General features: G+C 45.6%; 1 protein-coding gene across 3 annotated transcripts in view; it reads left to right on the top strand.

The window, feature by feature from the left end:
- Nucleotides 1-19,705, top strand: part of TNFRSF19 (TNF receptor superfamily member 19) — a 91,275-nt gene extending 71,570 nt beyond the window's left edge. For all 3 annotated transcript variants that reach the window (XM_065902169.1, XM_065902170.1, XM_065902171.1), the window contains exons 6-10: nucleotides 9,145-9,309; nucleotides 9,767-9,892; nucleotides 12,965-13,067; nucleotides 14,157-14,562; nucleotides 16,640-19,705. In XM_065902169.1, coding sequence (XP_065758241.1) covers nucleotides 9,145-9,309; nucleotides 9,767-9,892; nucleotides 12,965-13,067; nucleotides 14,157-14,562; nucleotides 16,640-16,672 — 833 coding nt within the window. In that variant the 3' untranslated portion in view covers nucleotides 16,673-19,705. The remainder of the gene's footprint in view (nucleotides 1-9,144; nucleotides 9,310-9,766; nucleotides 9,893-12,964; nucleotides 13,068-14,156; nucleotides 14,563-16,639) is intronic.
- Nucleotides 19,706-25,919: the final 6,214 nt, after the last annotated feature.

Raw genomic sequence — 25,919 nt, 5'->3', positions numbered from 1 at the left:
TGCTCCTTATAAGAAAAGTTATGATCAACCTAGACAGCATATTAAAAAGCAGAGACATTACTTTGCCAACAAAGGTTCATCTAGTCAAAGCTATGGTTGTTCCAGTAATCATGTATGGATGTGAGAGTTGGACTGTAAACAAAACTGAGCACCAAAGAATTGATGCTTTTGAACTGTGGTGTTGTAGAAGACTCTTGAGAGTCCCTTGGACAGCAAGGAGATCCAACCAGTCAATCCTCAAGGAAATCAGTCCTAAATATTCATTGGAAGGACTGATGCTGAAGCTGAAACTCCAATACTCTGGTCACCTGATGGGAAGAACTGACTCATTGGAAAAGAGCCTAACACTGGGAAAAATTGAAGGCAGGAGGAGAAGGAGATGACAGAGGATGAGATGGTTGGATGGCATGCCCGACTTGATAAATGTGAGTTTGAGTAAGCTCTGGGAGTCGGTGATGGACAGGGAAGCCTGGCATGCTGCAGTCCATGGGGTTGCAAAGAGTTGGACACGATTGAGTGATTGAACCGACTGACCACTGACTTTAGTTAAGATTTTCTAAGAGCAGAGATAAAATTGGAGATAACAACTAATGGGCGTGTGGTTTAAAGAAGTTTCTACTTTTCTAAACACATACCTCTTCTAGGGTAAGGAATTCAGGAAAAAATGTTTTCATAAAAGCTTTCCAGAAGGCAATAAAGGGCTTTGATTCATATCACTAGTGTTTTCATTGCAAGATTTGGACTTTCTGTCTTTAATTTAAAAGAAAATAATGGAATAATTGGAACCATTTTGGAGTATTGGCTATAATCATATCTTTTTAAATGTCTCATAATACAGGGTAATATTTATTAATAATCTTAATTGCTTCCCTGGTGGCACAGTGGTAGAGAACCTGCCTGCCAGGAGAAATGCGTTCAGTCCCTGGGTTGGGAAGATCCCCTGGAGAAGAAAATGGCAATCCACTCCAGTATTCTTGCCTGGGAAATCCCATGGACAGAGGAGCCTGGCAGGCTACAGTCCATAGGCTCAGAAAGAATAGGCTATGACTAAGCAACGTGGGCACTTGCTCTTACAAAAGAAAGATTCTGTGTATAAGATTGTGAGAAGAGACAAAAAATGTGAAGGAATGTATGCTTTCAATTTAAGGGTGAATAGCATTATGTCCACCACCCTCCCCCTCTTCAGCTTCAAGAAGAACAGTTTGCATTTTTTCATGGTTTCCTCCCAACATGCATGGTAAAGGCTGAGAATAGCAACTGGGCAGCGGTGGGCAGGCAGCCCAGAGGGAAACAGAAATTGGTGGAGGCAGAATGGCTGATGGAGTGAGGGCTCAGAGGTCCTCCGTGGGGGTCTCCCGCTCTCCTGCTGTCAGTAACCTGGGGAACCACCATCCCATAGTCTCATAATCAGGGACCCATCCTGACATCGTGGGGTACCCTGGGTTTCTTTGGTTCCTTAGCCTTGCAGCTTTTACATATTGCTTTATTTATCCTCGGTGATTCACCCAACTTGAGCAACTGGGAAGCAGAGACACAAAAGTGTACTTCTCAGAAGCCGGCTCTGCTTATAATAGAACTGTATTTATGAGTCATCTGTATTAGTATTAAAAGAAAGCAGAGTGGAGGCTGCCTCGGGGTTCTGCCTTGATTCACTTGAGTTTAAATCATGAAAGGACTAGTAACTGGGGCAGTGCCCGAGAGGGAACTTGAAAGAAGGAACTTCAAGCTCAGAAGTTCTGTGTTTATAAACAGATGTTACAGCATTGCTCAACAAAGGAAAAATGTTTGCCTAGCCATACTGTTTTTGATATGCTGTTAAGTTCAAAAAGGAAAATAAATTAAAAAAAAAAAAAAACAGTTTAGGACATTAGCTTGGAAACTCAGCACTCAGAGCATGTTTGAAAAGCAGCCTGACACAATGAACTTTTGGTTTTACTTGCATACAACTGGCTGCCCCAGATACAGTTGTAAGAAGGTGGTCTGGCCAGTGCTTACCAGGCTCAGATTCTGTAAACAGAGACATCAAGTTGAATAGTTTGGGTGAAACTTCAAAAGTAAGGTCAGAATGATTCCTTTTTTAAAAAGAAAAAGATACAAATCCTCATATAATCCTTCTACCATTCATTTGAAAAATGATACTTTCTTAATTTAAATGATCTTGCTTCTTGATGAATAAAATCTTGCTTGTATCTTGATTACTGTTTTGTTGTAAACTCCCGTTGAGCTTTGCTCCTCTTATTTTACTTAGTGATATCATATTTCAAAATCACATTTTAGTTTCATTTTAATCAGATGGTTTGTTTTTCTGATCTTCAGTTGTGTGAAAGTGAACGTGTTAGTTGCTCAGTGGTGTTGGACTCTTTGCAACCCCACAGACTGTAACCCACCAGGCTTGTCTGTTCATGGGGATCCTCCAAGGAAGAATACTGGAGTGGGTTGCCATGCCCTTCTCCAGGGATCTTCCCGACCCAAGAATGAACTCCGTTCTCCTGCACTGCAGGCAGATTCTTTACTGTCTGAGCCACCAGGGAAGCCCATATTTAAGGAACCATTGCCAAATCCAAAGTCATGAAGATTTTGCCCTATGTTTTCTCATTTTTAGGGTAGAGTTTAGAGTGTCCATGTTGATTAAGGCACATTTAAGAGAAGACTCTTTTGAGAGCCCCTTAGACTGCAAGGAGATCAAACCAGTCAGTCCTAAAGGGAATCAACCCTGAATATTCATTGGAAGGACTGATGCTGAAGCTGAAGTGCTAATACTTTGGCTAACAATGTGAAGAGACAGCTTATCAGAAAAGACCTTGATGCTGGGAAACACTGAAGGCAAAAGGAGAAAGGGGCGGCAGAGGATGAGATGGTTAGGTAACATCACTGACTCAATGGACATGAACTTGAATCAACTCCAGGAGATAGTGGAGGACAAGGAAGCCTGGCGTGCTGCCGTCTCTGGGGTTGCAGAATCAGACACGACTTAGCGATTGAAAAACACAAGGGAATCATATCTTAAGCAATTTTGAATGTTGCCTGTCTTCATCTTGTACATGCCACTCCAGCACATTTAATATTGGTATTCATCATGCTCTCCAAGCCAGTCAAACTTGGGATCCCCAACATTTCTGTGTCAGTAATGTAAGGTATGAAACTAGCAGATTCAGTAAAGACCTGCTTCATCCTCACCACACTGGGTGTTTAGATGCCATTCGGGTTGGGTTTACAGGATGGGGAGTGGTGATGATTCCGGGCCTGAGTCTCCTAACAGCAGAGATGTGGAAGGGAGGAGGAGATCCCCAGGAGAACGGCTATTGACTGCAGACCACTGCCACTGGCCTCATGGTGGCGTTGGCGGGACTGGGGGCAACTGTGGTGTCCTGGGAGGAAGACCTGAGAGTTCTCAGAGTTGTCTGATTTGAACAAATCTGCCTGGGTGGGAGCAACACCCGCAGCAGCAGCCCAGTCCAAGCCTGCCCACCACCACTCTGCCCACACCTGCCCCAAGGGCACGTGGCACGTCTCGCTGGGTGTGCAGAGAACTGCTGCACTGGCAAGCATACCTACTGGTGTACTGAGTGCTTTTATCACAGAAGGGCGTTGGGTTTTGTCAAGTGCTTTTTAAGCATTGTTGTCCCCCTGTGGGCCCACTGTTGTTTAGTTGCTCAGTTGTGTCCTAGTCTTTGTGACCCCATAGACTGTAGCCCTCCAGGCTCCTCTGTCCATGGGATTCTCCAGGCAAGAATCCTGGAGTGGGTTACCATTTCCTTCTCCAGGGAATCTTCTCGACCCAGGGGTTGAACCCAAGTCTCCTGCACAGGTGGATTCTTTACCTTCTAAGCCACCAGGAAAACCCTTTTTAAGCATAATTGAGGCAGTTAGTATGGTTGTTTTTTTTTTTTTTTGTCCCTTTCATTTATTTTTTTATCATGGGTTATATTGATTTTGGCATGATTTATCATCATTGCCTTCCTGGGATGAATCCCACTTGGCTGTGATGTATAATCCTTGAATATGCACTGACTTTCATTTGGTACGTTTTTGTTGAGGGTTTTTGCATCTGTACTTGTCAGGGATCTTGATCTGTAGTTTTCTCCTCTTATAAATAAGTGTCTTTTTCTGGCTTTGGTATTGGGATAATATTAGCCTCATAGAAAGAGTTAGGATGTATCCTTTCCTCTTCATTTTTTTTAAAAGCTTGAGAAGGATTTGGCATTAATTTTTCTTTAAATATTTGGCAGAATTCACAAGAAGGCATCTGGTTCTGGGCATTCCTTTATCAGGAGGTTTTTAATGCCTGAGTCCATCTCTTTGTTGTGGTCTGTTTTCATTTTCTATCTCTTCTGTGTCAGTTTCACTGTTTTGTGTATTTCTAAGAATGTCTTTTTTACCTAGTTTATCCAGTTTGTGGTACCTTTGTTCATGGTGTTCTCTTATAACCTTTTTATTTCTGTAAAGTCCATAGCAATGTCTGCTCTTTCATTTCTGATTTTACGTACTTGAGTCTTCTCCCTTTTCTCCTCTGTCAGTCTAAGTTTCATCAATTTTGTTGATCTTTTCAAAGAACCATCTTTTGGTTTTATTGCTTCTCTCTATTATTTTTCTCTATTTATTTATCTATGTGCTAATCTTTATCATTTCCTTCCATCTGCTAGTTTTTTGTTTAGTTAATTCTTATTTTTCTAATGTAATAAAGTTAAACATTAGGCTGTCGATTTAAGATCTTTTTTAGTATAGACATTTACCACTATATATTTCCCTCTAAACACTGCTTTTGCTGTATCCCATAAGTTTTGATATTTTGTTTTTTATTCTTATTCATCTCATCCCAAAATGTTTTCTAGTTTTCTTTATGATTTCTTCTTTGACCCATTGGTTATTTAAGAGTAGATTGTTTATCTTCTGCATATCTCTGAACTTCCCAGTTTTCCTTCTGTTACTGATTTCCAGTTTAATTCAGTTGTTGTTGGAAAAGATACTTTGTATGATTTTAATCTTTTTAAAGAAGAATATATATTCTGCAGTTGTTGAGTACTTCCTATTATTCTTAGAATAGAATTCAAGCTCCTCACTATCATTTCAATTCCTACAAGTACTGGTCCTAACTAGCTTCTCTGGCACTGTCTCCCTCCACTCTTCTCTTGGTTTGCTCAGGAATTTTTTTTTCCTGACTTATTAATTAACGTAATGCTCTAGTGTAATAACATTAAGTATGTGAGTGACTGATTAACATAACGCCTTAGTGAAGGAACACTAACCTTTTGATAGCATGTGGAGCCATTGTGTGTATCTTTGTGAAAAGTTTAAAAGTGTATGGAAAAAGATTGAACATGAATGTTCATAGCAACATTATTCACAATAGCCAAAAGGGGGAGACAGCTCAGATGTCCACCATCTGATGAACAAGTAAACAAAACATGGTCCATCCTTACAATGGAATGTTATTCAGTCATAAAAAGGAATGAAGTTCTGTTGCATGCTGACATAGATGACCTCAAAGACTTTCTGCTAAGTGGAAGAAGACACAGAAGGTCATGTAATATTTTATGTTTCCTTTTATAGGAAATATCCAGAATAGGCAAATTCAGACACAGAAAGCAAATTAGTGCTGGCCAGGATGTGGTGGTGGGGAAGTAGGGGGTGGGGCATGACTGCTTCATGGGTTGGGGGTTTCCCCTCTAGTGGTGATGCTTACGTAACATTGTGGAAGTACTCAGTGTCGCTAAAGGTAAACTTTATGTTATGTATATTTCACCACAATGAAAAAATCAATCCAGTTTAAAATCTTTTTTTTCTCCTGTGCAAAAGAAAGCTCTCATTTTCAAATCATGTTTTTTATCAGTATTGAAAAACAAACCACATTGTTCAAAGACCAAAGTTTAAAATGAAAAATAAGTAAAATGATTAAGACTCACTCTTTTACATGACATTACATCCAGTGTCAGAGAGCTTGGTATAAAATGGACTTTAAAAAATCCAGCTATTTTGTTTATTGGCAGACTGTTCTGTGGTACATCTGGAATTCATATGTTGAGTGTTACCGTAGATATTTTTGTTTAACCAGTTTGGATGAACAAGATAAAGCTTACACTCCAGGCCTGTATCCTTGTCTCAGTTAAGATTGCAAAATGCTCTTTGTTAATGTGTATTTTTAATTAAAGAACATAGCTAGAGATCAATCCATCATGTTTTGGTCTTGTTACACAGTTGCTCAACATGAGTTTTCTTGGTGGTGGTGGTGGTGGTGGTGATGAAATAGCACAGAAAATAATGAATTGATTTTTTTTACTTGAAAAAAATATGAAAGTCGAAGATAAAATATGTTCCTGAAAATTATTAGAGAATGTCTGTTTATCTTCCAGGACTAATTGTCACTTGAATTACTCATGACAAAACACGGCCATCAAGAAGTGAAAATGTTCGCATCTCCGATTATGTTGGAGCTTCCATGTCACGTAGCATGCAACCTGATGTTTTATTTTCTTCTGTGAACTCTCTGATGAAAACACAAGGCATTAGTGAAATCTTAAACATGGAAGCCCAGACAGAAAGCATAATTAGTTCATATATGACAGCTCATATCCTTCCCTACTTGTTTAATACTCATCTAGTTATACCATATAGACCTTAACAAGAACATTTGAAAAATAAATTTAAAGAGTCATATGTTCTTTTTCACTGCAATAAAACGCAATAGCCTCTTTAATCTTGGGGGTAAGAGAGGTTGGACTTGTGAAGATGTGTTTGTGTTTTAAATTAGGTCAAGTCTTATTGTATCTGTTAGCTAATTAAGTAGAATTTACTGGCCTGTGCAAAATTTGAATAATAGTCCTTCACACTCTTGTTTTTTTTTTTCTCTAAACAATACTGTTGGAATGTTGAGAGGAATGTAGCATAATTTTTTTTTTTAAGAGCATATATTTTAGAGTCAGACAGGTCAGGCCTAAATCTTGATTCAACCGCCTGATGGTTGTTTAAGTGAAAACCCATTTCTAGGTTTGTAGAGACATCTTCATCTGTAAGACCCTTGCTGTGGAGGATTGTCATGACATTTTGAAGGTGGGCGACACGGGGCCAGTCCTCCGTAGGTATTTGGTGTGTGGTCTCTGTGATAATGTTGATGGTGATTTGGATGACTTTCTACCAAAAATATTCAAGGACTCCTGTTATTAGCAGATCTCTAAATAATCTTGTCACTTTTTTTCCATACCCCTGTGTGGTTTTATGGAGTGCTCAAATTATTTAGTCGTGTCTGCCTCTTTGGGCTTCCCAGGTGGCGCTAGTGGTAAGAAACCTGCCTGCCAGTGCAGGAGACATTAGAGATGAGGGTTCAATCCCTGGTTTGGGAAGATCCCCTGGAGGAGGTCATGGCAACCCACTCCAGTATTCTTGCCTGGAGAACCCCATGGACAGAGGAGCCTGGCCAACTTTCCTGGCTTCTTTGGTTAATTCACAGTGGACATGAGTTTGAGCAAACTCCAGGAGACGGTGAAGGACAGGGAGGTCTGGTGCACTGCAGTCTGTGGAGTCACAGAGCCGGCCACGACTTAGTGGCTGAACAAGTGGGCAGGTAGTCCCCCAGAGAGAATCTGACGGCCGGGGTCTAGTTCTCAAGCTGTCTCATTTTGATGACAGATTTGCCAAAGCCTAGTGTTGACTAGAGCTTGGTTACTTGATGGAAAATTTAAGCTACAGGGCCCAGTCTCACTCTAAAGTAAACCATTTTCTCACAAACATGAATCAACCTCACAATTTGGTTGCAATAAGCAATACTCAAGTTTCCCAAGTTACTTACCATTCTTTGTAGTCCACACTTTTACCTGCATTAGACATAAATTCCTATTCGTGTGTTTATTTGTCACTGTTTACACAGCTGTATTTGTTTATGTTCATACATTCTCTGGTGAATTTGCCCACTAATAGAGGCTGTTTCGGGTTTAGGTTTCATCTCTATCAGGTCCGGGCTATGATCTTTTTAACTTGCTGTGTGGTGAACGTCTAATGTGTGCTGTTTGATTATGACATTATGTCTGCATAACTAGAAGCAATATTTTTATGGGTGTTGAACATGTTTACCAACAAATATCCTTTAAAGGGTGTGGTTGGATTATGATTCTTATTCATCCAGGTCCAAACCATACGGTGTCTGTACCTTTCCCAGTGACAATGAGAAACATGTTTCAGGGTGGCCCAGACTCATGGAGCCCAGAAACACCAAGACTCAACATCCCCAAATGATCGTTCTTGTTTTTGTTTGGGCTGTCATGTTTTTATGGTTCAGTAACTCAACCCTTGATGTTTCTCTGTAGCTCTGGCCTCGGGGGCCGTGGCCAGAGGAAACCCAGCCACAGTGGAAACCTGACTTTAGGAATTAGGATGGGGTGGTCCTGTGTGGCCAGGGACAGGGGGAAAGTCCCAGGTGTTCCAAGTGGGCTTTAGTGCCTCGCAGCTCAGATACTGGTAACAGCCAGGTGTCTCTAGAGCTGCCGAGTCCATCACGGTCAGCGGTAGCCACGTGGGTGAACAGGCCCTCAAAACAAGCTCCATCCAGACAGAGATGTATTGTCAGTGTGAGGTCATGGTGGTGTTAGCTTTTTTCCTCCAAAACGTAGGTGTTGTTCAGTACTGTAACAGCATCAGTGTTAAAGTAATAAAAATAATGTTCACTGTCTCAGAATGTGGGGGCCCACGGCAAGGTTGTGAATAATCCAGTTCCTTGTTTGCCCCTAAAGTTGCCTTCCTGAGCACACCTCAGTTCAGCCTGCTTAAAACTGTGGAGAGTCTGATTCCAATTTGCAGAATATTAAGTGCTTGCTCTGTGCCCTACGCTGCCGGGTGCTGGGGAGACAGAACACGATGACAGACCCCCATCTGGCAGATGGTCTGGTCCGGTGGGCCTGAGGACATGTGTGTCGGGGTGGCACGTGGTTGCCGCCGTGGAAAGAGAGGAGAGCTGCAGGTGGAAGTGCAATATCCCAGCCATGTCCCGGGTGGAGGGAGTGTGTGAGCCGCCTAGCACACCTTCCCTCCTCACCCCAGCTTCTGGGCTCTCACTGATGTTGCACGAAGGCCCCTGCAGGGGACCCCGCGTGCAGTGTACGCATCCGAGTCTCCTGGGTGGTGGAGACATGAGAGTTCTGTCCCCGTGGTTTTCAGGTACCAGCAAGGTCAACCTGGTGAGGATCCCATCCACGGCCTCCAGCCCGCGGGACACGGCCCTGGCGGCCGTCATCTGCAGCGCCCTGGCCACCGTGCTGCTGGCCCTGCTCGTCCTCTGCGTCATCTACTGTAAGCGGCAGTTCGTGGAGAAGAAGCCGAGCTGTAAGTCCTGAGCGCTTGCTGTGTCTTGGCATCCTGCCGAAGGGTGTTGATCGTCATCATTGTCCTCCGAGTGTCCAGCGAGGACCTGAGAGGAGCATCTGGCTGCGGCCGCGGGGACAGAGAACACGTGCCAGCAGGCCTCCCAGGGGAGGCGCTGAGGGTGTGGCCGAGGGGCGGCATCACTTCACCGGGGCCTGAGGGGGCAGGGCCGCCCCCGCCTTCCACAGAAACACAGTTCGTTCCAAGCTCTGGCAACACAAGGACCCCCCATCTCGAGCTTTCTTGACCGATTGTTTCGTTTCTCTGCCTTTTTGTAAGAAGAAGTATTTTTAAATGGGAACCACAGCTGTCCTTTCCTCCCAAACTGCAGAAGCTGGGGTGGTTCTGATCGCGCTGTGATGTTCCCGGGCTTCCCCTGGGGAGCCTGTCTCGCTGACCGAGTTCTCGGCCTCTGCAGGGTCCCTGAGGGCGCAGGACGTGCAGTACAGCGGCTCCGAGCTGTCCTGTTTCGACAGACCCCGGCTCAGCTCCCCTGCGCCCCGCGCCTGCTGCCAGTGCCTCCGGGACTCGGCCCAGACCTGCGGTAAGTTCAGAGCTTGGGGTCCACTAGGAATGCAGGCCCCGAGGCCGCAAAGAGCGCTCCTGCTCTGTTTTCCAGTTAAAGCTAATCGAGTTTAGTCATTCTCCCTCGTCCCCAGAGGTTTGGGGTGTTGGGCATCTTTAAGTATTAATATCAAACAGAAAAGAAGCATCTCATTAAAATTCTAGGATTTCCCAGTAACTTTAAAAATGAGTTCGCCTTCATTCTGGTGTCAGTTGATTTAAAGTAACGTGAGCCTTTTGTAGAGTAGGGTTGTCCATCTCCTTTCTTGTCTGGTGGGTTCAAAGTGAACCTACACATGGCTGTCTTGGTGTCTTTCTGGATTTCTTTTTCTTTTAACTAATTTATTTATTTATTTTTGGCTGTGCTGGGTCTTGGTTGCTGCGTGGGCTTTTCTCTGGTTGTGGCGAGGGAGGGTTACACTCTCTTTGTAGTATGCAGGCTTCTCATTGCAGTGGCTTCCTCTTGTGAAGCAACAACTCTAGGGCTCATGGGCTTCAGAAGTTGGGGCCCCCAGGCTCTAGGGCACAAGCTCAGCAGTTGGGGCACACGGGCTTGGTTGCTCCGTGGCATGTGGGATCTTCCCAGACCAGGGATCGAACCCATCTCTCCTGCATTGACAGGCAATTCTTTCCCACTGAGCCACCAGGGAAGCCCCGGATTTCTTACAGAAGAGGGAGGAGGGAGACCTGTGACAGGGTTTTCCACAAAGCAGTGTTGCCTCTGGGATTATTGACAGAGATGGAAGTTCAGGGAAGTTCAGGCAGACTCTGGAAACACTGGGGTTCAGTTCCAGACCATTGCAGTGAAGAGAACATTGTAATAAAGTGAGTCATGGGACATTCTGGGTTCCCCAGTGCATATAACATCATCTTCATGCTATGCTGTAGTATATTAAGTGTGCAATAGCATCATGTCCTAAAAAACAACATATACACCTTAATTTAAAAATAATTTATTGCTGAAAAATGCTAACCATCATCTGAGCCTCCAGTGAGTCATACTAAAATAGTCACATCAAGGTCCCCTGAGCATAGACCGTCATAACAAATATAATAATAATGAAAAAGATTGAAATACTGTGAGAATTACCAAAATGGGACACAGAGACACGGAGTGAGCAGACGCTGTAGGAAAAATAGTGCCCCTAAATTGCGAGACATGGGGCTTCCACAGATCTGCACTTTGGGAAAAAGCAGTAATTGTCAGGCACGATACAGCCAGGTCTGCCTGTGATTCAGGTGGACTAAGGTTTCTAACATGGGCAAAAGTCGGCAAAGGAACACTAGCTTACGCTTAACTTCCTGCCCCACCCCCACGACCTCACCTCCTCTGCAGGGCATGATCAGGGTGGCCGCAGCCCTTCCAGAAGCCTGCCCTCCGCCCGCTCCATCCTCACCTGTCCCCTGCACCTGTGGACACAGCTCCTAGCAGTGTGTCGTCTCCTATAACCGTCCGTGAGGTTCAGTGTTTCCCAGTCCGATGGCTGGTCTTCTCGTAACTGTCCGATCTTTCATTTCAAGACATCGAAGGGTTCAGCTTTTCAATCTAATATTTGATATGGGAAATAAGGCATTTTTAGCACAATTCTTTCTCCGCTGACCATTACTGTCTGCATTTATTAGTTGACTTCCTAGGTAAGCAAGAACTTCCCTTCTTCCCCACTATTCTTTCCTTTAATTACCATGGATGCAATGTCTCTGATAAAGGGATGACAGTCCTTGGCGATCATTATTTATTTTGAGGCTCAGATTTTCCCAGGTTTGGCCAGAGGAAGTCCCTTCATCCTGCTCAGGCGTCATTTAAACATAGTTTCATTATCCTTTTAGCTTCTCTGTTATTTTCTGGCTCAGAAAGAAGTTCCAGGCCCATCTTGTATTTCCCAGCTGGAACCCTAGAACCAGCCATTTCTACAGGGAATGGTGGTGCCTTTCTTTGAATAAATTTGAAATGTCTCACAGTGAGGGTGACTTGCTGAAATGACTGGCGGTGGATCCAGGCGCATCACCACGATCATGGCCACGTGAGGCGAGGGCTGCTCCCGGAAAGAGTCGGCTGCAGGCCGGGCGGCCATCCCTCTCAACACGGCTCACTGCTGCAGCTCAGTGGTTAACTTTCATTTTTAAAAGGGAAATGGTTTCATCATCTTTTTTTTCTCTTGATAAAAGTAAAGAAATAATTCATCATGGAAACTTTGGATGTGTGTGTGTTTCTGTATTAATATATAACTTCCTCAAACCTTTTCTCTGTATATTAATATGTGCATGTCTTTTGCGTTTATCAGTATGCTTTACTCTGTTTATGGTTTATAAAATCAGATTTACGTGTGTCTGTATACATAGAGAGAGGAATCTAGAAGGCTATTCAGAAATGTGGACAGTGTTTTGCAGTGTATAGAATTGGGAAAGATTTATTTTTCAATTTCTGATCTAATCTCTCTATTTTTAAAGTTTGTCTTCAATGACTGTGTATTGTCTTCGTAACCAAAAATAATATACATACTGCTTCAGTGAACAGAGTAGTTAGTAAAGCTGTATGCACATAGATAGTTATTTCTTAAGCTACGTTCCTAGCAGTAAAGAACAAAGCGAGTGTTGAGTTAAAGGCTGTGGACATTCGTGTTCTGCCCACAATGCCCTGCCTGCTCGCAAAAATACTGTCCTTCATGTTTGAAAGAGTCATTTCATGTCCCCTCTCTTCATACCTTTTCAGCATCATTTTCATTGCAGTGAAATTGACATCAAATTAAGATTACTGTTTTAACCATTTCCTGGTGAGCAGTTCGGGAACATTAAGCACGTTCACCACCACCATCCCCAAAACGCTGTCCCGACCCCACCCAGGAAACCCCCATCTTCCCACCTCTGGCCCCTGGGGACCACCCTCCTGTTGCCCATCTCCAGATCCTGCATAGAAGTGGTTCATCATTTTTTAAGATAAAAGAGAAAAAATTAAACCTCATGGCCCATCCCCCTCAGAAATCACCCAAAGGGGAACAGCTAAACGTTCAAGTGCAGTGTTGAAGCAATGTAACAAGCCCTCCAACTTTCCTAGGGCCCGTCCACCTCGTCCCGTCCCGGTGCTGTGGTGGGACCTGCGGCGTCGGCCGGGACACTGCTGGTTGTCGGGGGCACTGCAAGGCCACCCTTCAGGACAGGTAAGTGGGTTGGTGTTTCTAAAATATTTCTTTATTTAATTGCTTGGCAGCGCTGGGTCTTAGTTGCAGCACATGGGATCTAGTTCCCTGGTCCGGGATCAAACCCAGGTCCCTGGCACTGGGAGCTCGGAGTCCTAGCCACTAGACCACCAGGGAAGTCCCAAAGTGGTGTTTTTAATCAATATAATTTCATATTCCCTTGTGCAAATATACATCCTACTTATTTACATTTCATGTGAAACTGTGGGGACATCACTTTCTTGGTAGTATTAATGACATTCTGGACATTTAAGAGGGTGGGAACTTTGGAAAGAATTAGGTAAGTCTCTCAGAGTTACTGAGAGCCAATGCAACATTCTTTTTACTGTATATCCTGCTAATTTTGTTTTTGTCTTATATTCATGATTTGTAACACTTTTGTCATCTCTAAGTAATTTTTAGTATGCCACATACCCAGAGAATTTTAGAATAGTAGTCGAACTCAGTGAAGACCTAGGACACTCCATATTTTAGACGCTGGATGAAGTATAAATATAAGGAAATGGCAAGCCTCTCCAGTATTCTTGCCTGGAGAATTCCATGGACAGTGGATCCTGGTAGGTTGCACTCCTCAGGGTTGCAAAGAATTGGACACAACTAAGTGATCAACACATGTTGATTAGAAGAAGTGGGTATAGAAATTCAATTTTATAGTAAATGGAGTAATTTAACTTACTGTACTGAAGCAAGTTTATAAAAAAGGAGGCACGAGGATTCTGACTTAATAAAATGTTGTTTACATTATGTTGTTCAGTCGCTAAGTCGTGTCTGACTCTTTGCAACCCCATGGACTGCACCACGCCAGGTTTCCCTGTCCTTTACCATCTTCCGGAGTTTACTCAAACTCATGTCCAGTGAGTCGGTGATGCCATCCAACCATCTCATCCTCTGTTGTCCCCTTCTCCTCTTGCCCCCAGTTTTCCCCAGCACCAGGGTCTTTTCCAATGAGTATATTTCATCTAGAAAACTTGAAAGCATAGCTGGAGTGTTGCTTTATAGGAGGTTTCTCTCCTAATAGAGTTACTTATACGCTTTCGAACATGTGTCCAGAAACACAGGTCCAGCGGGGGAGGCAATTCCCACTTTCTTCGGGTCCCTGTCAAGGTCCCTCTGTGGCGAGTTCTCGGACGCCTGGCCTCTGATGCAGAATCCCGGTGGAGGTGACGACGTCTCCTCCTGTGACTCCTGCCCTGAGCTCCCTGGAGAAGACGCTCGCTCTCTCGACCCAGAGAGCACAAGCTTGGCTTCCCTGGACTCAGACAGCAGTCGGGGTCTGGTCGGTGGAGCGGGGCCCGTTCTAGCTCATCCGGAGACCTTTACAGACCCTACTGATTTGTCGAGACTCAGCGATGCACTGCTGGAGCCTGTGCGGGCTCAGGTCGTGCTCACTGCTGGAAGCCAGCTGGATCAGGGGCGAGGAGATGCCCCACACCTGACCACACAGCCACACGCCCAGGTGAGGACCCCCGCCAGTGGTGGATCTCAGGATGGGCGCAGTACTGACTCAGGGACGCCCAGAGGGAACCAAGCTCTGACCCAGAAAATGTGGGGGACCCTGGGGAGAAGGTCTTTCCAACCTTCATACCTTCTTGTGTGTTATAGGAGAGTATGTTTACATTAAATTTCAGGAGTTTTTTTTTTTTTTTTTTTTTTTGTACTAACAATCCCACCCCTTTGAAAATAATTTATTTCTGTTTTATTTTCAATGAAACTTTAAATTCCTACTGAGACACTCATTTATGTTTTAATCTCTATTTTCTCTTTTTTCCCCAGCTTTATGGAGATAGAATTGACATAGAACATTGTATAAGTTAAAGGTGTGCAGTGTGCTAATTTGATTTATTGCCAAGTACATCCTGGCACATCCCAGTTGGCTGCTCACATAGTAAAGAATCCACCAACCAGTGCAGGAGACATGGGTTTGATCCCTGAGTTAGGAAGGTCCCGTGGGAGAGGAAATGGCAACCCATTCCAGAATTCTTGCCTGGAGAATCCCATGGACAGAGGAGCCTGGACAGCTACAGCCCACAGAGTCACAAAGAGTTGGACACAACTAAACATGCAAGAAATTTTTTTAAAAAATTATCAGATTTCTAATTTGTGATTCATTTGTTCCCCAAAATGTATTTTTACGCAATAGTCTGCTTGTGGGTGGTTTAATCCACCCAGAGTCTGACAGTGATAGTTACGATGGTGGTGGTTTAGTCGCTCAGTCGTGTCTGACTCTTGCAACCCCGTGGACTGTAGCCCACCAGGCTCCTCTGTCCATGGGATTCTCCAGGCAAGAATACTGGAGTAGGTTGCTGTCTCCTTCTCCGTGTAGTTATGGTTCAGGATAAAGCAAATAGGAGTGAGAGGCTTCCTTAGTCTGTGTGACTCAAATTTAGTCAAATTTTCCCTCAACACACCTCTCCAGAAGGGAAGAGGACTAAGATATTGAGACATCACTTACAAAGACATTTGGGGAATGAAATAGCTTGTTCGATTATAGGAAAAGCTTTTGTGGGTGGTGTTTTTTAACAAACATTTTAAATGTCAGCATGAAATATGGGAGGAATGGTAGAAAAGATATGAGATGACCTGGGTTCTAGTTTCTCAATATATTAAAATCTCTCTTTTTTTTTCTCTCTATTGACCAATTAAGTATAATTTGCCTTCCACAGTAGCATTAACATGATTGGTATTATCATATCAGTTGACCAACATATTTGACAAAACTGTCTTATTATTGAGAGAACCTCAGAAATTTCTATTTCGAGATAATCTGCTTAGACTTATGAAAAAAATTTTGCTGTAGATATATCTGATATGTCATCAACGCCAAATTAGTAATAAGTTGATGAAAAGTGACTGCAGAAATGAGGGTTTCACGAACGTATGATAATATGCAGTGGCCAGACCTCAGTCCCTCCCGAAGTGAGGTCACTGCCCTTTTTTTGACAAGGGTCACACCTAAAGGCTGCTCTCTGCCAATGATGTTTGCCCTGTGACATGTGTGAGTGTTCCAGGGAGGTCATTTATGAGAGAAGTCTCCTTCCCAAACTCTTTCTAAGCTTTCTCCAATAGCATCACAGAAGTTTTAAATTCAAAGACCAAGAATGGCACTAATCATTAACCATCTTTGTTCTTTTAAAGAATAGACTAAAGAATCCTAAAATCTTTGCCTATAGTTGCTTTAAAAAAGTGCAACACAGAACCGGGCTTGAAATGTTTGACAGGTTGAAAATCAGCAGAATTGTCCATTGATATGGACAATTGCCCCTTGTCCATAGTTTGTTGGGGTTCATTTTCATCTTTTAAGGACTATTTGCCCAGATGGAGTGAGTGGGTTTTTAGGAAGTCTTTATTTTTATTCCCAGAGTACATGGGTGCCTGATATTAGGACACCGTAACAGGAGCTTCCTGTCCATATGTCATTAAATTCACGTGCACCACTAGGAAAAGTGAAGCACCGTCCATCTTCACAGTCACAGTGTAGCGGTTTCAGTTTGTAAGATGCTGTGTTCAGAGCTCTCCTTGTGTCACCATTTCAGGGGGACGAAAGGACTTGCTTCTTTCTTCAGTGAAGTGTCCATCAGAGCCTGCTTGTGGACCTCGCGTGGCTTCTGGGGGAAAAAGTGAATCTGAACTGAACTGATGTCATTTTAAGCTTCTGAGCCAGGCCCGCCGTGAGCCGAAACCTCAAGGAATGGAGCCTCCAAGCTCTGCATCTTTCCCACCCAAGGATCGTCTGAGCGGCAGGCCGACTTCGGAGACACAGTGGGCCGGGTTGCAGCCTCCGAGCTTAGGGTTATAACGAGAAGCAGAAACGCAGTCATGCTTCTCTTCGTGGTGGATGTGGTGGTTTTGCCAAGACTGAAGGCCCAGAGTATAACTTTTCATTCACACTTTCTGGAAATAATTTCACATCTCCTACTAAAAGTCAATGTCAGATCAGTTACCTAGGTTTTACATAGGACAGGTTCACAGGTGAGTGTTTCTGTGTACTGGAGGTCACCTTTCATCACCTGAATAATCAGCATGGGAGGTTAGAATTGACCTCACACGGTCTGCCTGAGTCTTGGCTTATCAGATGGTGGCCTGGGAATCAGAAGAGATCAAATCTTACAGAATCAACACTTCTCCATCAGCCACTGTCTCATCAACCCCAGCTGAGTTAGTGACCAGAGGGGCCTGAGTTAGTAAATGTGGTTGGGAAAGGGCTACCCAACCCCTCCCCCGAGTTAAAAGCTCCTTAATCCTCATCCTAGATTAACAGATTTCCTCGAAAATCCACTGATATGGAAGCATTGGTTACTTCTGTCCCCGGGACTGAGCTCAAAAGATCCAGATTTTCTCTTCTATAGAAAAGCGGTATTTATAATAATCTTTTGTTTGCATCGTGTTTTATAATAAAGGCTTTAGAAATGCCAGCACACGGTGTGTCCATGCCACTGAAACACGATGCCAGGTGAGTAGTCTTAGGAGACGACTCTGCGTATTAGGACCGGGAGAACAAGCACAGTGGGTGGTTGTAACCACCATTGTGTCATCTGATCAGCATGTTACAGGGCTCGCTCCAATCTCTAAGCTTGGTCAACACAGCAGTTTCCACCGCAGCGCAGTGACGCTGGATTGAAGAGTCCAGTGCTTCTACGAAGGCAATCCACCCCTGCCACCTTGGTGTTTACATACTAGAATTTGCTCTACAGCTAAGACAGAAACAAACCCAGCTCAGTCGTGAACCAGGGGACGGCTCCTTAGCTCTTCATCTCTGCACCCTGGAGAGGATTTATTTGAGCAGGATTTCTTTCTTTTCCTACCACGTTCATAATCAGTCCTGGCTGTTGCCTTTTAAGTTATGACTATTAGCTTTGTTCCATTTGCACTTAAAAAAGACATAAACCTTCAAACATCCGTGCGTTAGAGAATGCTCACATATTTTGTTTCCGAGTTGCTCCTCCAAAATCAGTGTCTTCTTCTGACCTTCCAAGTGAGCATTGGAGGCAGTTGCCGGTGGTCCAGTGGTTAGGATTCAGCACTTTCACCGCCAAGGGTCTGGGTTCAATACCTGGTCAGGGAACTAACATCCCACAAGCCACATGATACGGCCAAAAAAAAAAAAAAAAGTTTGAAGTGAGCATTAGAACTCTGCCTTTCCCAGGACATTGTTACTTCCCTCTTATTACCCCCATGCTTTTCTCTCTTGCATTCATGAGCTCTCACAAGGCGCCCCCATCATGTTCCTCCATCCACAGCTCAGGCCCCCTGCAAAGACACAAACTCACCTGGGTGTGGTGTGTTGTGTGTGTGACCTCTGTTCCTCGGACTCAAATTGGAAATTAGAGCATCTCACAGTAACGTATAGCCTTTCCCGTCTAGCTGGTACCCAACCAGAGTTAACTGACTTTCTTTTTTCTCTTCCGTTTTTTTAGTCTAAACCAATGATTCTTAAGCTCTGGCATGCACCAGCTCTTCTGAGATGTGCCTTTAGGAAACTCATGCAAAGTACTTAGGATCTGAGCACTAGAGGGCCAGGAAAAGGCAGATTTCATCTTAAGCCACATGTGCTGTAGTCTGCAATCCAATCACTTTTGTTACAACAGGGTAGGCCAGGGCAGTGTTCCTTTTTATAATCAGAGTATATCTTCCATGTGTAGAACCCTCATTAACGTCAAAGGCAAACACTTGCAGGAGAAAGCTAAGATAGATAGAAAAGAAGCGCTGGTTCCAAATCCTGAAACATCACTTCTGATCAATAGAGATATTGTTGTTGTTATTTAGTTGCTAAGTCGTGTCTGACTCCTTGCGACCCCGTGGACTGTTGTCCACCAGGCTTCTCTATTCATGGGGATTCTCCAGGCAAGAATATTGGAGTGGGTTGCTATTTCCTGCTCCAGAGGATCTTCCCAGCCCAGGGATCAAACCTGCATCTTCTGTATTGGCAGGCAGATTCTTTACCGCTGAGCCACCAGGGAAGCCCCAGTAGAGAAAATTAGGGTTACAAATGGATTTTATTTGATACAACATTTGAAAAATCTTGGGTTATTTTTATCAAGATGAAGACATTGTACTACCACGTACTATGGGAACAGACAATGATGTTATATCCTGAGCTCTTTGTAAACACTGGAAAGGACAATCCAGCTGGAGTCTCATATCATTGGAATATTGGCAGCACTCGGATAAACTCAGCTGCCGGCATGCCAGGAAATCAGCATCAGGTGATAACAGGACTGGACGTGCGAATTCTTGCTACTTTCTGCGCCACAGAAACTCACCAACAAGGATGAGATGAGGATTGGACAGCAACCACAGAAAGGCATGGGTTTTCTGATTTTGTGTATATGGAATATATTTTTCCAATATAGATTTTTCTACTTTAGATAAAGTGTTCATGTTGCTGTTACCTAGGTCAAGCACTGTTGTCTGTGCTAATAAAAAAAAAAATAGAAAAGGAAAAATCCCATCATTGCTTTAAGGCAGTCAGCTTGCATCCATTTAGACCTCATCTTGACTATTTTGCATACTGGAATTTATGAATTTGTAAATGTTGGTTTCCTTACACAACTAGTTTTGTAAGACCTTTTTTTATTTGTGAATAAAATTGTTACCTTGTATTCTTGTCGACACATTGGGTGAGAAAATGATGGATGGTGTGACTGCAGCTGTGTTTCCCCTCCTGCTCCCCATGGAGGGTTTCACTAAGATCGTGTCCTCCCCACGACCCCTCTCTGGACCTCTGACCTCTAAGGATTTAGATTCCTCCATGGTGACCAGGTTACATCTCTCAGGCATGAGGCGGGTCAAGCTACTATAAATGTTCTAAGTTATCTGAGAGGTTTTGGTATGAAGATTTTATCATGATCTCTTTTTTGGTCCTTCGTTTTGTGACACCAAGTGGGAAGGTCTGAAGAAGAAATTCTCCATTCATCTCTTTGGAGGTCAGTGGGGCTGAGGGGACGAGGGGCTCCCCCGGGGCAGCAGTGGTCACCTGAGAGCCTCTTTCCTCTTTTCTCCTTCCCTTCTCCTTTCTCAGCCCCCTTTTCCTCCCCTCAGTAAAGCTTTGAAAGCTGTTCCTAGATTTTGAGAGGACTTTAGACTTCCTCAACAAAACATGGATTATTCATTTTTTGAATTTAATTTTTATCTTAAAGTTGATTTACAATGTTGTGTTAGTTCCAGGCATGCAGCAAAGTGATTCAGTTATACATGTATCTATTCTTTTTCAGGTTCTTTTCCAAAAAGACAAGCTTCCCTGATAGCTCAGTTGGTAAAGGATCTGCCTGCAATGCCGGAGACCCTGGTTTGACTCCTGGGTCGGGAAGATCCCCTGGAGAAGGGTTAGGCTACCCACTCCAGTATTCTTGGGCTTCCCTTATGGCTCAGCTGGTAAAGAATCCGCCTGCAATGCGGGAGGCCTGGGTTCGATCCCTGGGTTGGGAAGATCCCCTGGAGAAGGGAAAGGCTACCCACTCCAGTGTTCTGGCCTGGAGAATTCCATGGACTATATAGTGCATGGGGTCGCAAAGAGTCGGACTGAGCAACTTTCAGTTTCCAAAAATAGGTTATTTAAAGTGTCACCATGTTCTCTCAGCTTACTGTTCAGTGTCCCTGTGGACCCCATGAGGGAAGGACACTCATCACCTTCTTTCCTCTTTCCCAGTGTCCATACAGACGGGGGTGGGGGCTGGAGGTGCCTCCAGCTCTCTAAGGAAGGCAGCTCAGGTCTAAGCAGAGTCCTGCAGGGGGCCCGAAGGACTCTGCTGTCACTTAAACAGTACACATGCGTGATGATCACCATGATGAAGGTCGGTTGGCAGCTGCCTACTTGTCATTCTGAACTTGTCTCTTTGCCCCATTTCAACTTGAGCAGCTGTCTAATTTTTTTTTAATATATTTGGCACCCGATAAGGTATGAGAATATAGCTTAAATGTACCATTCAGTTATCTTGTAACTAAATGGCAGTCTGAGAATTTCCAAAATCTTCTATAATTTCTAAGACATTTCACAATTCAAAAGTGGTCATTGTGCAGAGTCAGCAGAGGAAGGTCCAAGCTTGCTTTCTACGCTCCAGATTCCGGCAGGCAGTGGCCAGGTCCTTTCACAAACCACTGTTGCCTTTGAAGTGGTGTGATTTATGGCTGCTTTCAAATCAACCTCTCTAAGAGCCTCGAATGTTAAAAACTTAACCAGCAAAACACTTTCTCTGGAGCCATGGGTGGTCTTCCGAGCCAGGTTTCAGTGATTCATCTGTAAAAATGGAGGATTTCTTTTTACCTTAATTTCTAATGGCATTAACTATTCCTGTTAGAGACAGAAAGAGCTGTGTTCTCTGTATTTTGTTTGGGGTTAAGCATAGCCAGCAGGGCCCTGCAGAGGCATCTCCTCCCTGGGGTGGACTATTTACAGTCAATAGAAGATCTGAGAAAAGGCTGGTGATCCTTTAATTGCAGGTGAAGGGAGGCAGGTGGCCCATGCCTGGCACGCGTCCCCTGCAGTGTATCAGGTGAGAGCTGTCTCCCCTGAAACCTAATCAGGGATCTAATTCCTCCCAGGGGCCTGGCTCTGAAAAAGCACTGTTTCCTGTGTCGGGCTTGCCTGCCTTCCTTCGGCATGTATTTGTAGAGTCATATACTACTGCTGTTTAGTTGTTAAGTCGTGTCTAACCCTTTGCAACCCTGTGGACTGTAGCCCGCCAGGATCCTCTGTCCGTGGAATTCTCCAGGCAAGAATACCTGAGTGAGTTGCCATGTCCTCCTCCAGGGGCTCTTCCAACCCAGGGATCGAACCTGGGTCTCCTGCATCACAGGCGGATTCTTTACCATTTGAGCCACCAGGGAAGCCCTGGTCACAGTCTGTAGCTCCATGGGTATATATGTTGGTTTTTCTCCAAAATTGAATCCAGTGGGTAGAGTTACCCAACCAAGGATATGCCCGCTTTGGAGGCAACTCTGAAAGATGCATTTGAAAGAAATCTTAAGTAACAGCAGCATTATCAGAATAATGAATTGTCCAACCAAGGAACGAACATCTTTGAAGTTAATGATATTTATCTGAATATTCAAGGTTTGTTTTTCTTTTTAATCTCAATACTGAACTGCTAGACCTTGTATCCCGGACATTTCTGTTGGACGTGATGAATATGCTCAAAGCCAGATTCTTCACTTTGGGACCCACGTGTGACATTTGAAAACAGCTCATGTCTTCTTCAGCACATTTACATCTGTTTTCTCATTTGACCTCAGGTCTGTCCTACGAGCAGGATTATGATCTTCCTCTTACAGAGAAGGAAATGGAGATTCAAGACAGTGAACACCAGTCTTAGAGTCAGTGAATGATAGGAAGTGGTAGAAAACATGGGGGAAAGTTTTCAGCCAGTAGTGGTGGAGCTGGGACGTGAACTTTGGGTTGCAATCTTGGAGCCACGATCCCCCAGCTGCGGAAGCAACCGCAGCGTCTCTACCCACACTACAAGGGGGGGACCCCAGTTTCTGGCCAAATTTGTGTGGGATGAAGGCACGGGCTCCTGGCTTCATCTTACAGCCTCAGGCTGGAGCTGGAAGGACCACAGAGATGGGTCCAGCAGTTTCAGCCCAGAGATCTGAGGAGGCTGCCCCAGGGAGTAAGAGAGGCCTGCGGGCGGTCCCTGGTCCATCTCGGCCCTGCTCCAAACGGAGGACCGTTCACCTCTTACTGTGCAAATGCACAGATGTAAAAACAGAGAATCTCCACTTCGTCCTTGGTCTCCTGGCTCCAAGCATGGAGGACAGCCGTGGCTTGATGAACCTGGACACCAAGGCCAAATTCCAGTGAGTCCTGCCACCAACAGCTGGATGAGCTTGGGCACATCACTGACCCTAACAACCCCCCATCCACGAAGCTGCCGGGGGTCCACCCTGACCTGGCCTGGGGACCCCTTCATTCCTGGTCCCAGCCTTCGCAGCCCAATGGGAATGTGCAGGGTCGCCAGGGGCATGGAGAGTCCAGTCCCTGAGCGGCACGGAGTCCAGCCGCGGGCGGGTCCTTGAGCTTCACTCAGGCCCAGCCGTGTCCTGTGTCCACCAGCCCCCACCCCAGCCCTGCCTGCCCTGTGAACAGGGGCTGGTGGGGGCTTCACTCAGCTGGACTGGGGTGCCAGGCCCTGCCCTGGCCCTGTTCTGAAACCTTAGCCCGTGACCCCACCTCTCTGCGTCTTTTTCTTAACGGCGGCAAAAGAGAACATAGAACTGACCGTCTCAGACACCTGAATGCACCGCTCGCCGGTATTTGTCCTTTCACACGGTTGTGCAGCGTCACTACCCTCCATCCCCAAATGTTTTTCTCCTTTCAAACTGAGTCTCTGCCCCCATTAAACACTCTCCACCCCCCGCCCATGGTCGTCCTGCCCCTTGGCGAGCACCGTTCTCCCTGTCTCTGACCATGAGGATGCACACAGATGGACGCATACGATGTTTATCCCTTCATGGCTGGTTTGTTTCACTGGGCTTAATGTCCTCAAGGTCCATCCATGTTGTAGCCTGCGTCAGAAATCCACCTTGGATTTTGTTTTGTTTTTTTTTTAACGATTAGTGTGCAAAATGGTGACTATTTCTAACTCTCCAGAAAGAATATTGTAAGAATCAGAAAATATCTACAGCTGTCACAGAGGGGTCCTCAACAAGTGGAAAATATCATTATTTCTACATGTGATACTAATGTAATAAGATGTGGGAACAGTCTGCAAGCAAAACGGAAAGAGTCTTCAGACAAAAAACAGTGCCCTGTCATTCCAGTGAGTGAGGAGTGTTGCTTCCCATGAACCATCAGCCACTGCAGCTGCCCCAGTGGTGCACCCGGAGGGGATTCAGGATGCAGAAAGACAGGACACTGGCCCTGGACAGTTAAGATGAATATTGAAGGAGTAATTTGAATGAGTTCAGACCTCTTGCCTCTTGCTATACACAAAAGAACTGAAATTGTTAACTTGAGGTGTCTGTTATTTAGGCTCAGCGGTAAAGAATCCACCTGGATGAGAGAGACCTGGGTTCGATCCCTGGGCTAGGAAGATCCTCTGGAGTAGGGCATGGCAACCCACTCCAGTATTCTTGCCTGGAGAGTCCCATGGACAGAGGAGCCTGGCGGGCTACAGTCCAGGGGGTTGTGAAGACAGATATGACTGGGTGACTAAGCACAGCAGTTATTTTTGACCAGCGGTCATCATTTGCTGTTTCACTACGTGTTTTGGGGTTGTTGTTGTTTTTTTCCCCTCCCCAGCAAACATCCCTGCATATCCTGACTCCTCCCTTCCCTCCCCCGAGCAGTTTCTCAGAGGACCGGAGAGGCTGTCTCCAGATCTACAGTCCTCAGTGAACTCTGGGAACAAAACCCAACTTGATACTTTTAGGTCATGCGTTCTTTTCAGTCAATAAGTCACAGCTACCTGTTCATCTCAGTCGGTGGGGTTTGGGGTGATTTCGCTGCTTCCCACGGTAACATGGGGTTCTTTAGAGGCAGAGGGAGAGAAAGGCCGAGCTGTGGTCTGGGGGCCTTGTTTCTCCGGGAGGAGGTGTGTGTGCGGGGTGGGATGGGAGCTGCGAGGAGACCAGGGTGTACGGGGTGACAGTGGCTAGGAAGTGGGTATCGGCAGGTGGCCCAGGGTGCGTGCATGCTCCCCTGCTGTGTGGGGGCTGGGGTTCTGCTAGTCCTTGCCGGGTGTGTGCATGCACGCTAAGTCGCTTCAGTCTGTGTGCTACTCCTTGCAACCCCGTGGACTGTACCCGCCAGGCTGTCCATGGGATTCTCCAGGCAAAAATAATGGAGTGGGTTGCCATTTCCTTCTCCAGAGGATCTTCCCAACTCAGGGGTCGAACCCACATCTCCTGCATTGGCAGGCAGGTTCCAGTGCCACCTGGGAAGCACCCTGTTGGATAAACCTGTCTGATGCCCCTCCGGGAATGGAGACGGGCCTGGGCAAAACCGGCCAGCAGGAGATGCCCAGAGAGCCAGGGACTGGAGCGGCCCCAGCCTCAGCCCTCGTGGGACTCAGTCCACGCTGATAGCCATAGACGGCTCTTCCTCATCCTGCTGATGGAGGCCGGGAAGGCTGGCTGCAGCCATAGGGCCCAGCACCCAGTACTGTCCATCAGTGAGCGGGGAGGACCTGGGCGGCCCCGCAGAAGCGCGGCTGAGTGAGTGAGCAGTGGGGCTCCACAGGCCCCCTGAGCTTCAGGCCTCGGGACACTGTGGGGTACTGGGGGCCCCAGTGTCCCCGAGGCCCACACCCACAGGCTCAGACCTCAGCACCATGACTCCGAGCACTGGGGGCGGTGGACAAGCCTTCTGGGAATGAATGAATGAATGAATGAAGTCACTCGGTTGTGTCTGACTCTTTGTGACCCCATGGACTGCCAGGATCCTCTGTCCGTGGAATTTTCCTGGCAAGGATACTGGAGTGGGTTGTCATTTCCTTCTTCAGGGGATCTTCCTGACCCAGGAATCAAACCCAGGTTTCATGCACTGCAGGCAGACTCATTACCATCTGAACCACCGCGGAAGCCCAGCCTTCTTGGGAAAGATGCGCTAAAGCTGGTAGGGGAGAAAGGCTGTTTGTTTGGTGGTTTGGCTGCTTTTCATCTGCTTTTCTGGGGGCAGAGGAAGCTGGGGAGCAGGCGGAGAGCCTGCTGGTGGCGCCGGGCTGAATTCCCTCCCTCGTCACCCACCTGTGCCCACCCTGCAGGGACCTGAGCCCCTCTCCTGCTAGGACGGTGCTGGACAGGGGGGCACCAGCTGGGAGACGGTGACCGAGCCGGCTGGACCCTGGAGGTTCCCCAAAGCCCCCAGTCCCTCCCAAG

This window comes from Muntiacus reevesi, chromosome 11 (assembly GCF_963930625.1).
Source record: "Muntiacus reevesi chromosome 11, mMunRee1.1, whole genome shotgun sequence".
In the NCBI taxonomy this organism is placed as follows: domain Eukaryota; kingdom Metazoa; phylum Chordata; class Mammalia; order Artiodactyla; family Cervidae; genus Muntiacus; species Muntiacus reevesi.
Note: the sequence above shows the minus strand (reverse complement) of the source record. Positions and strands in the feature narration are given on the sequence as shown.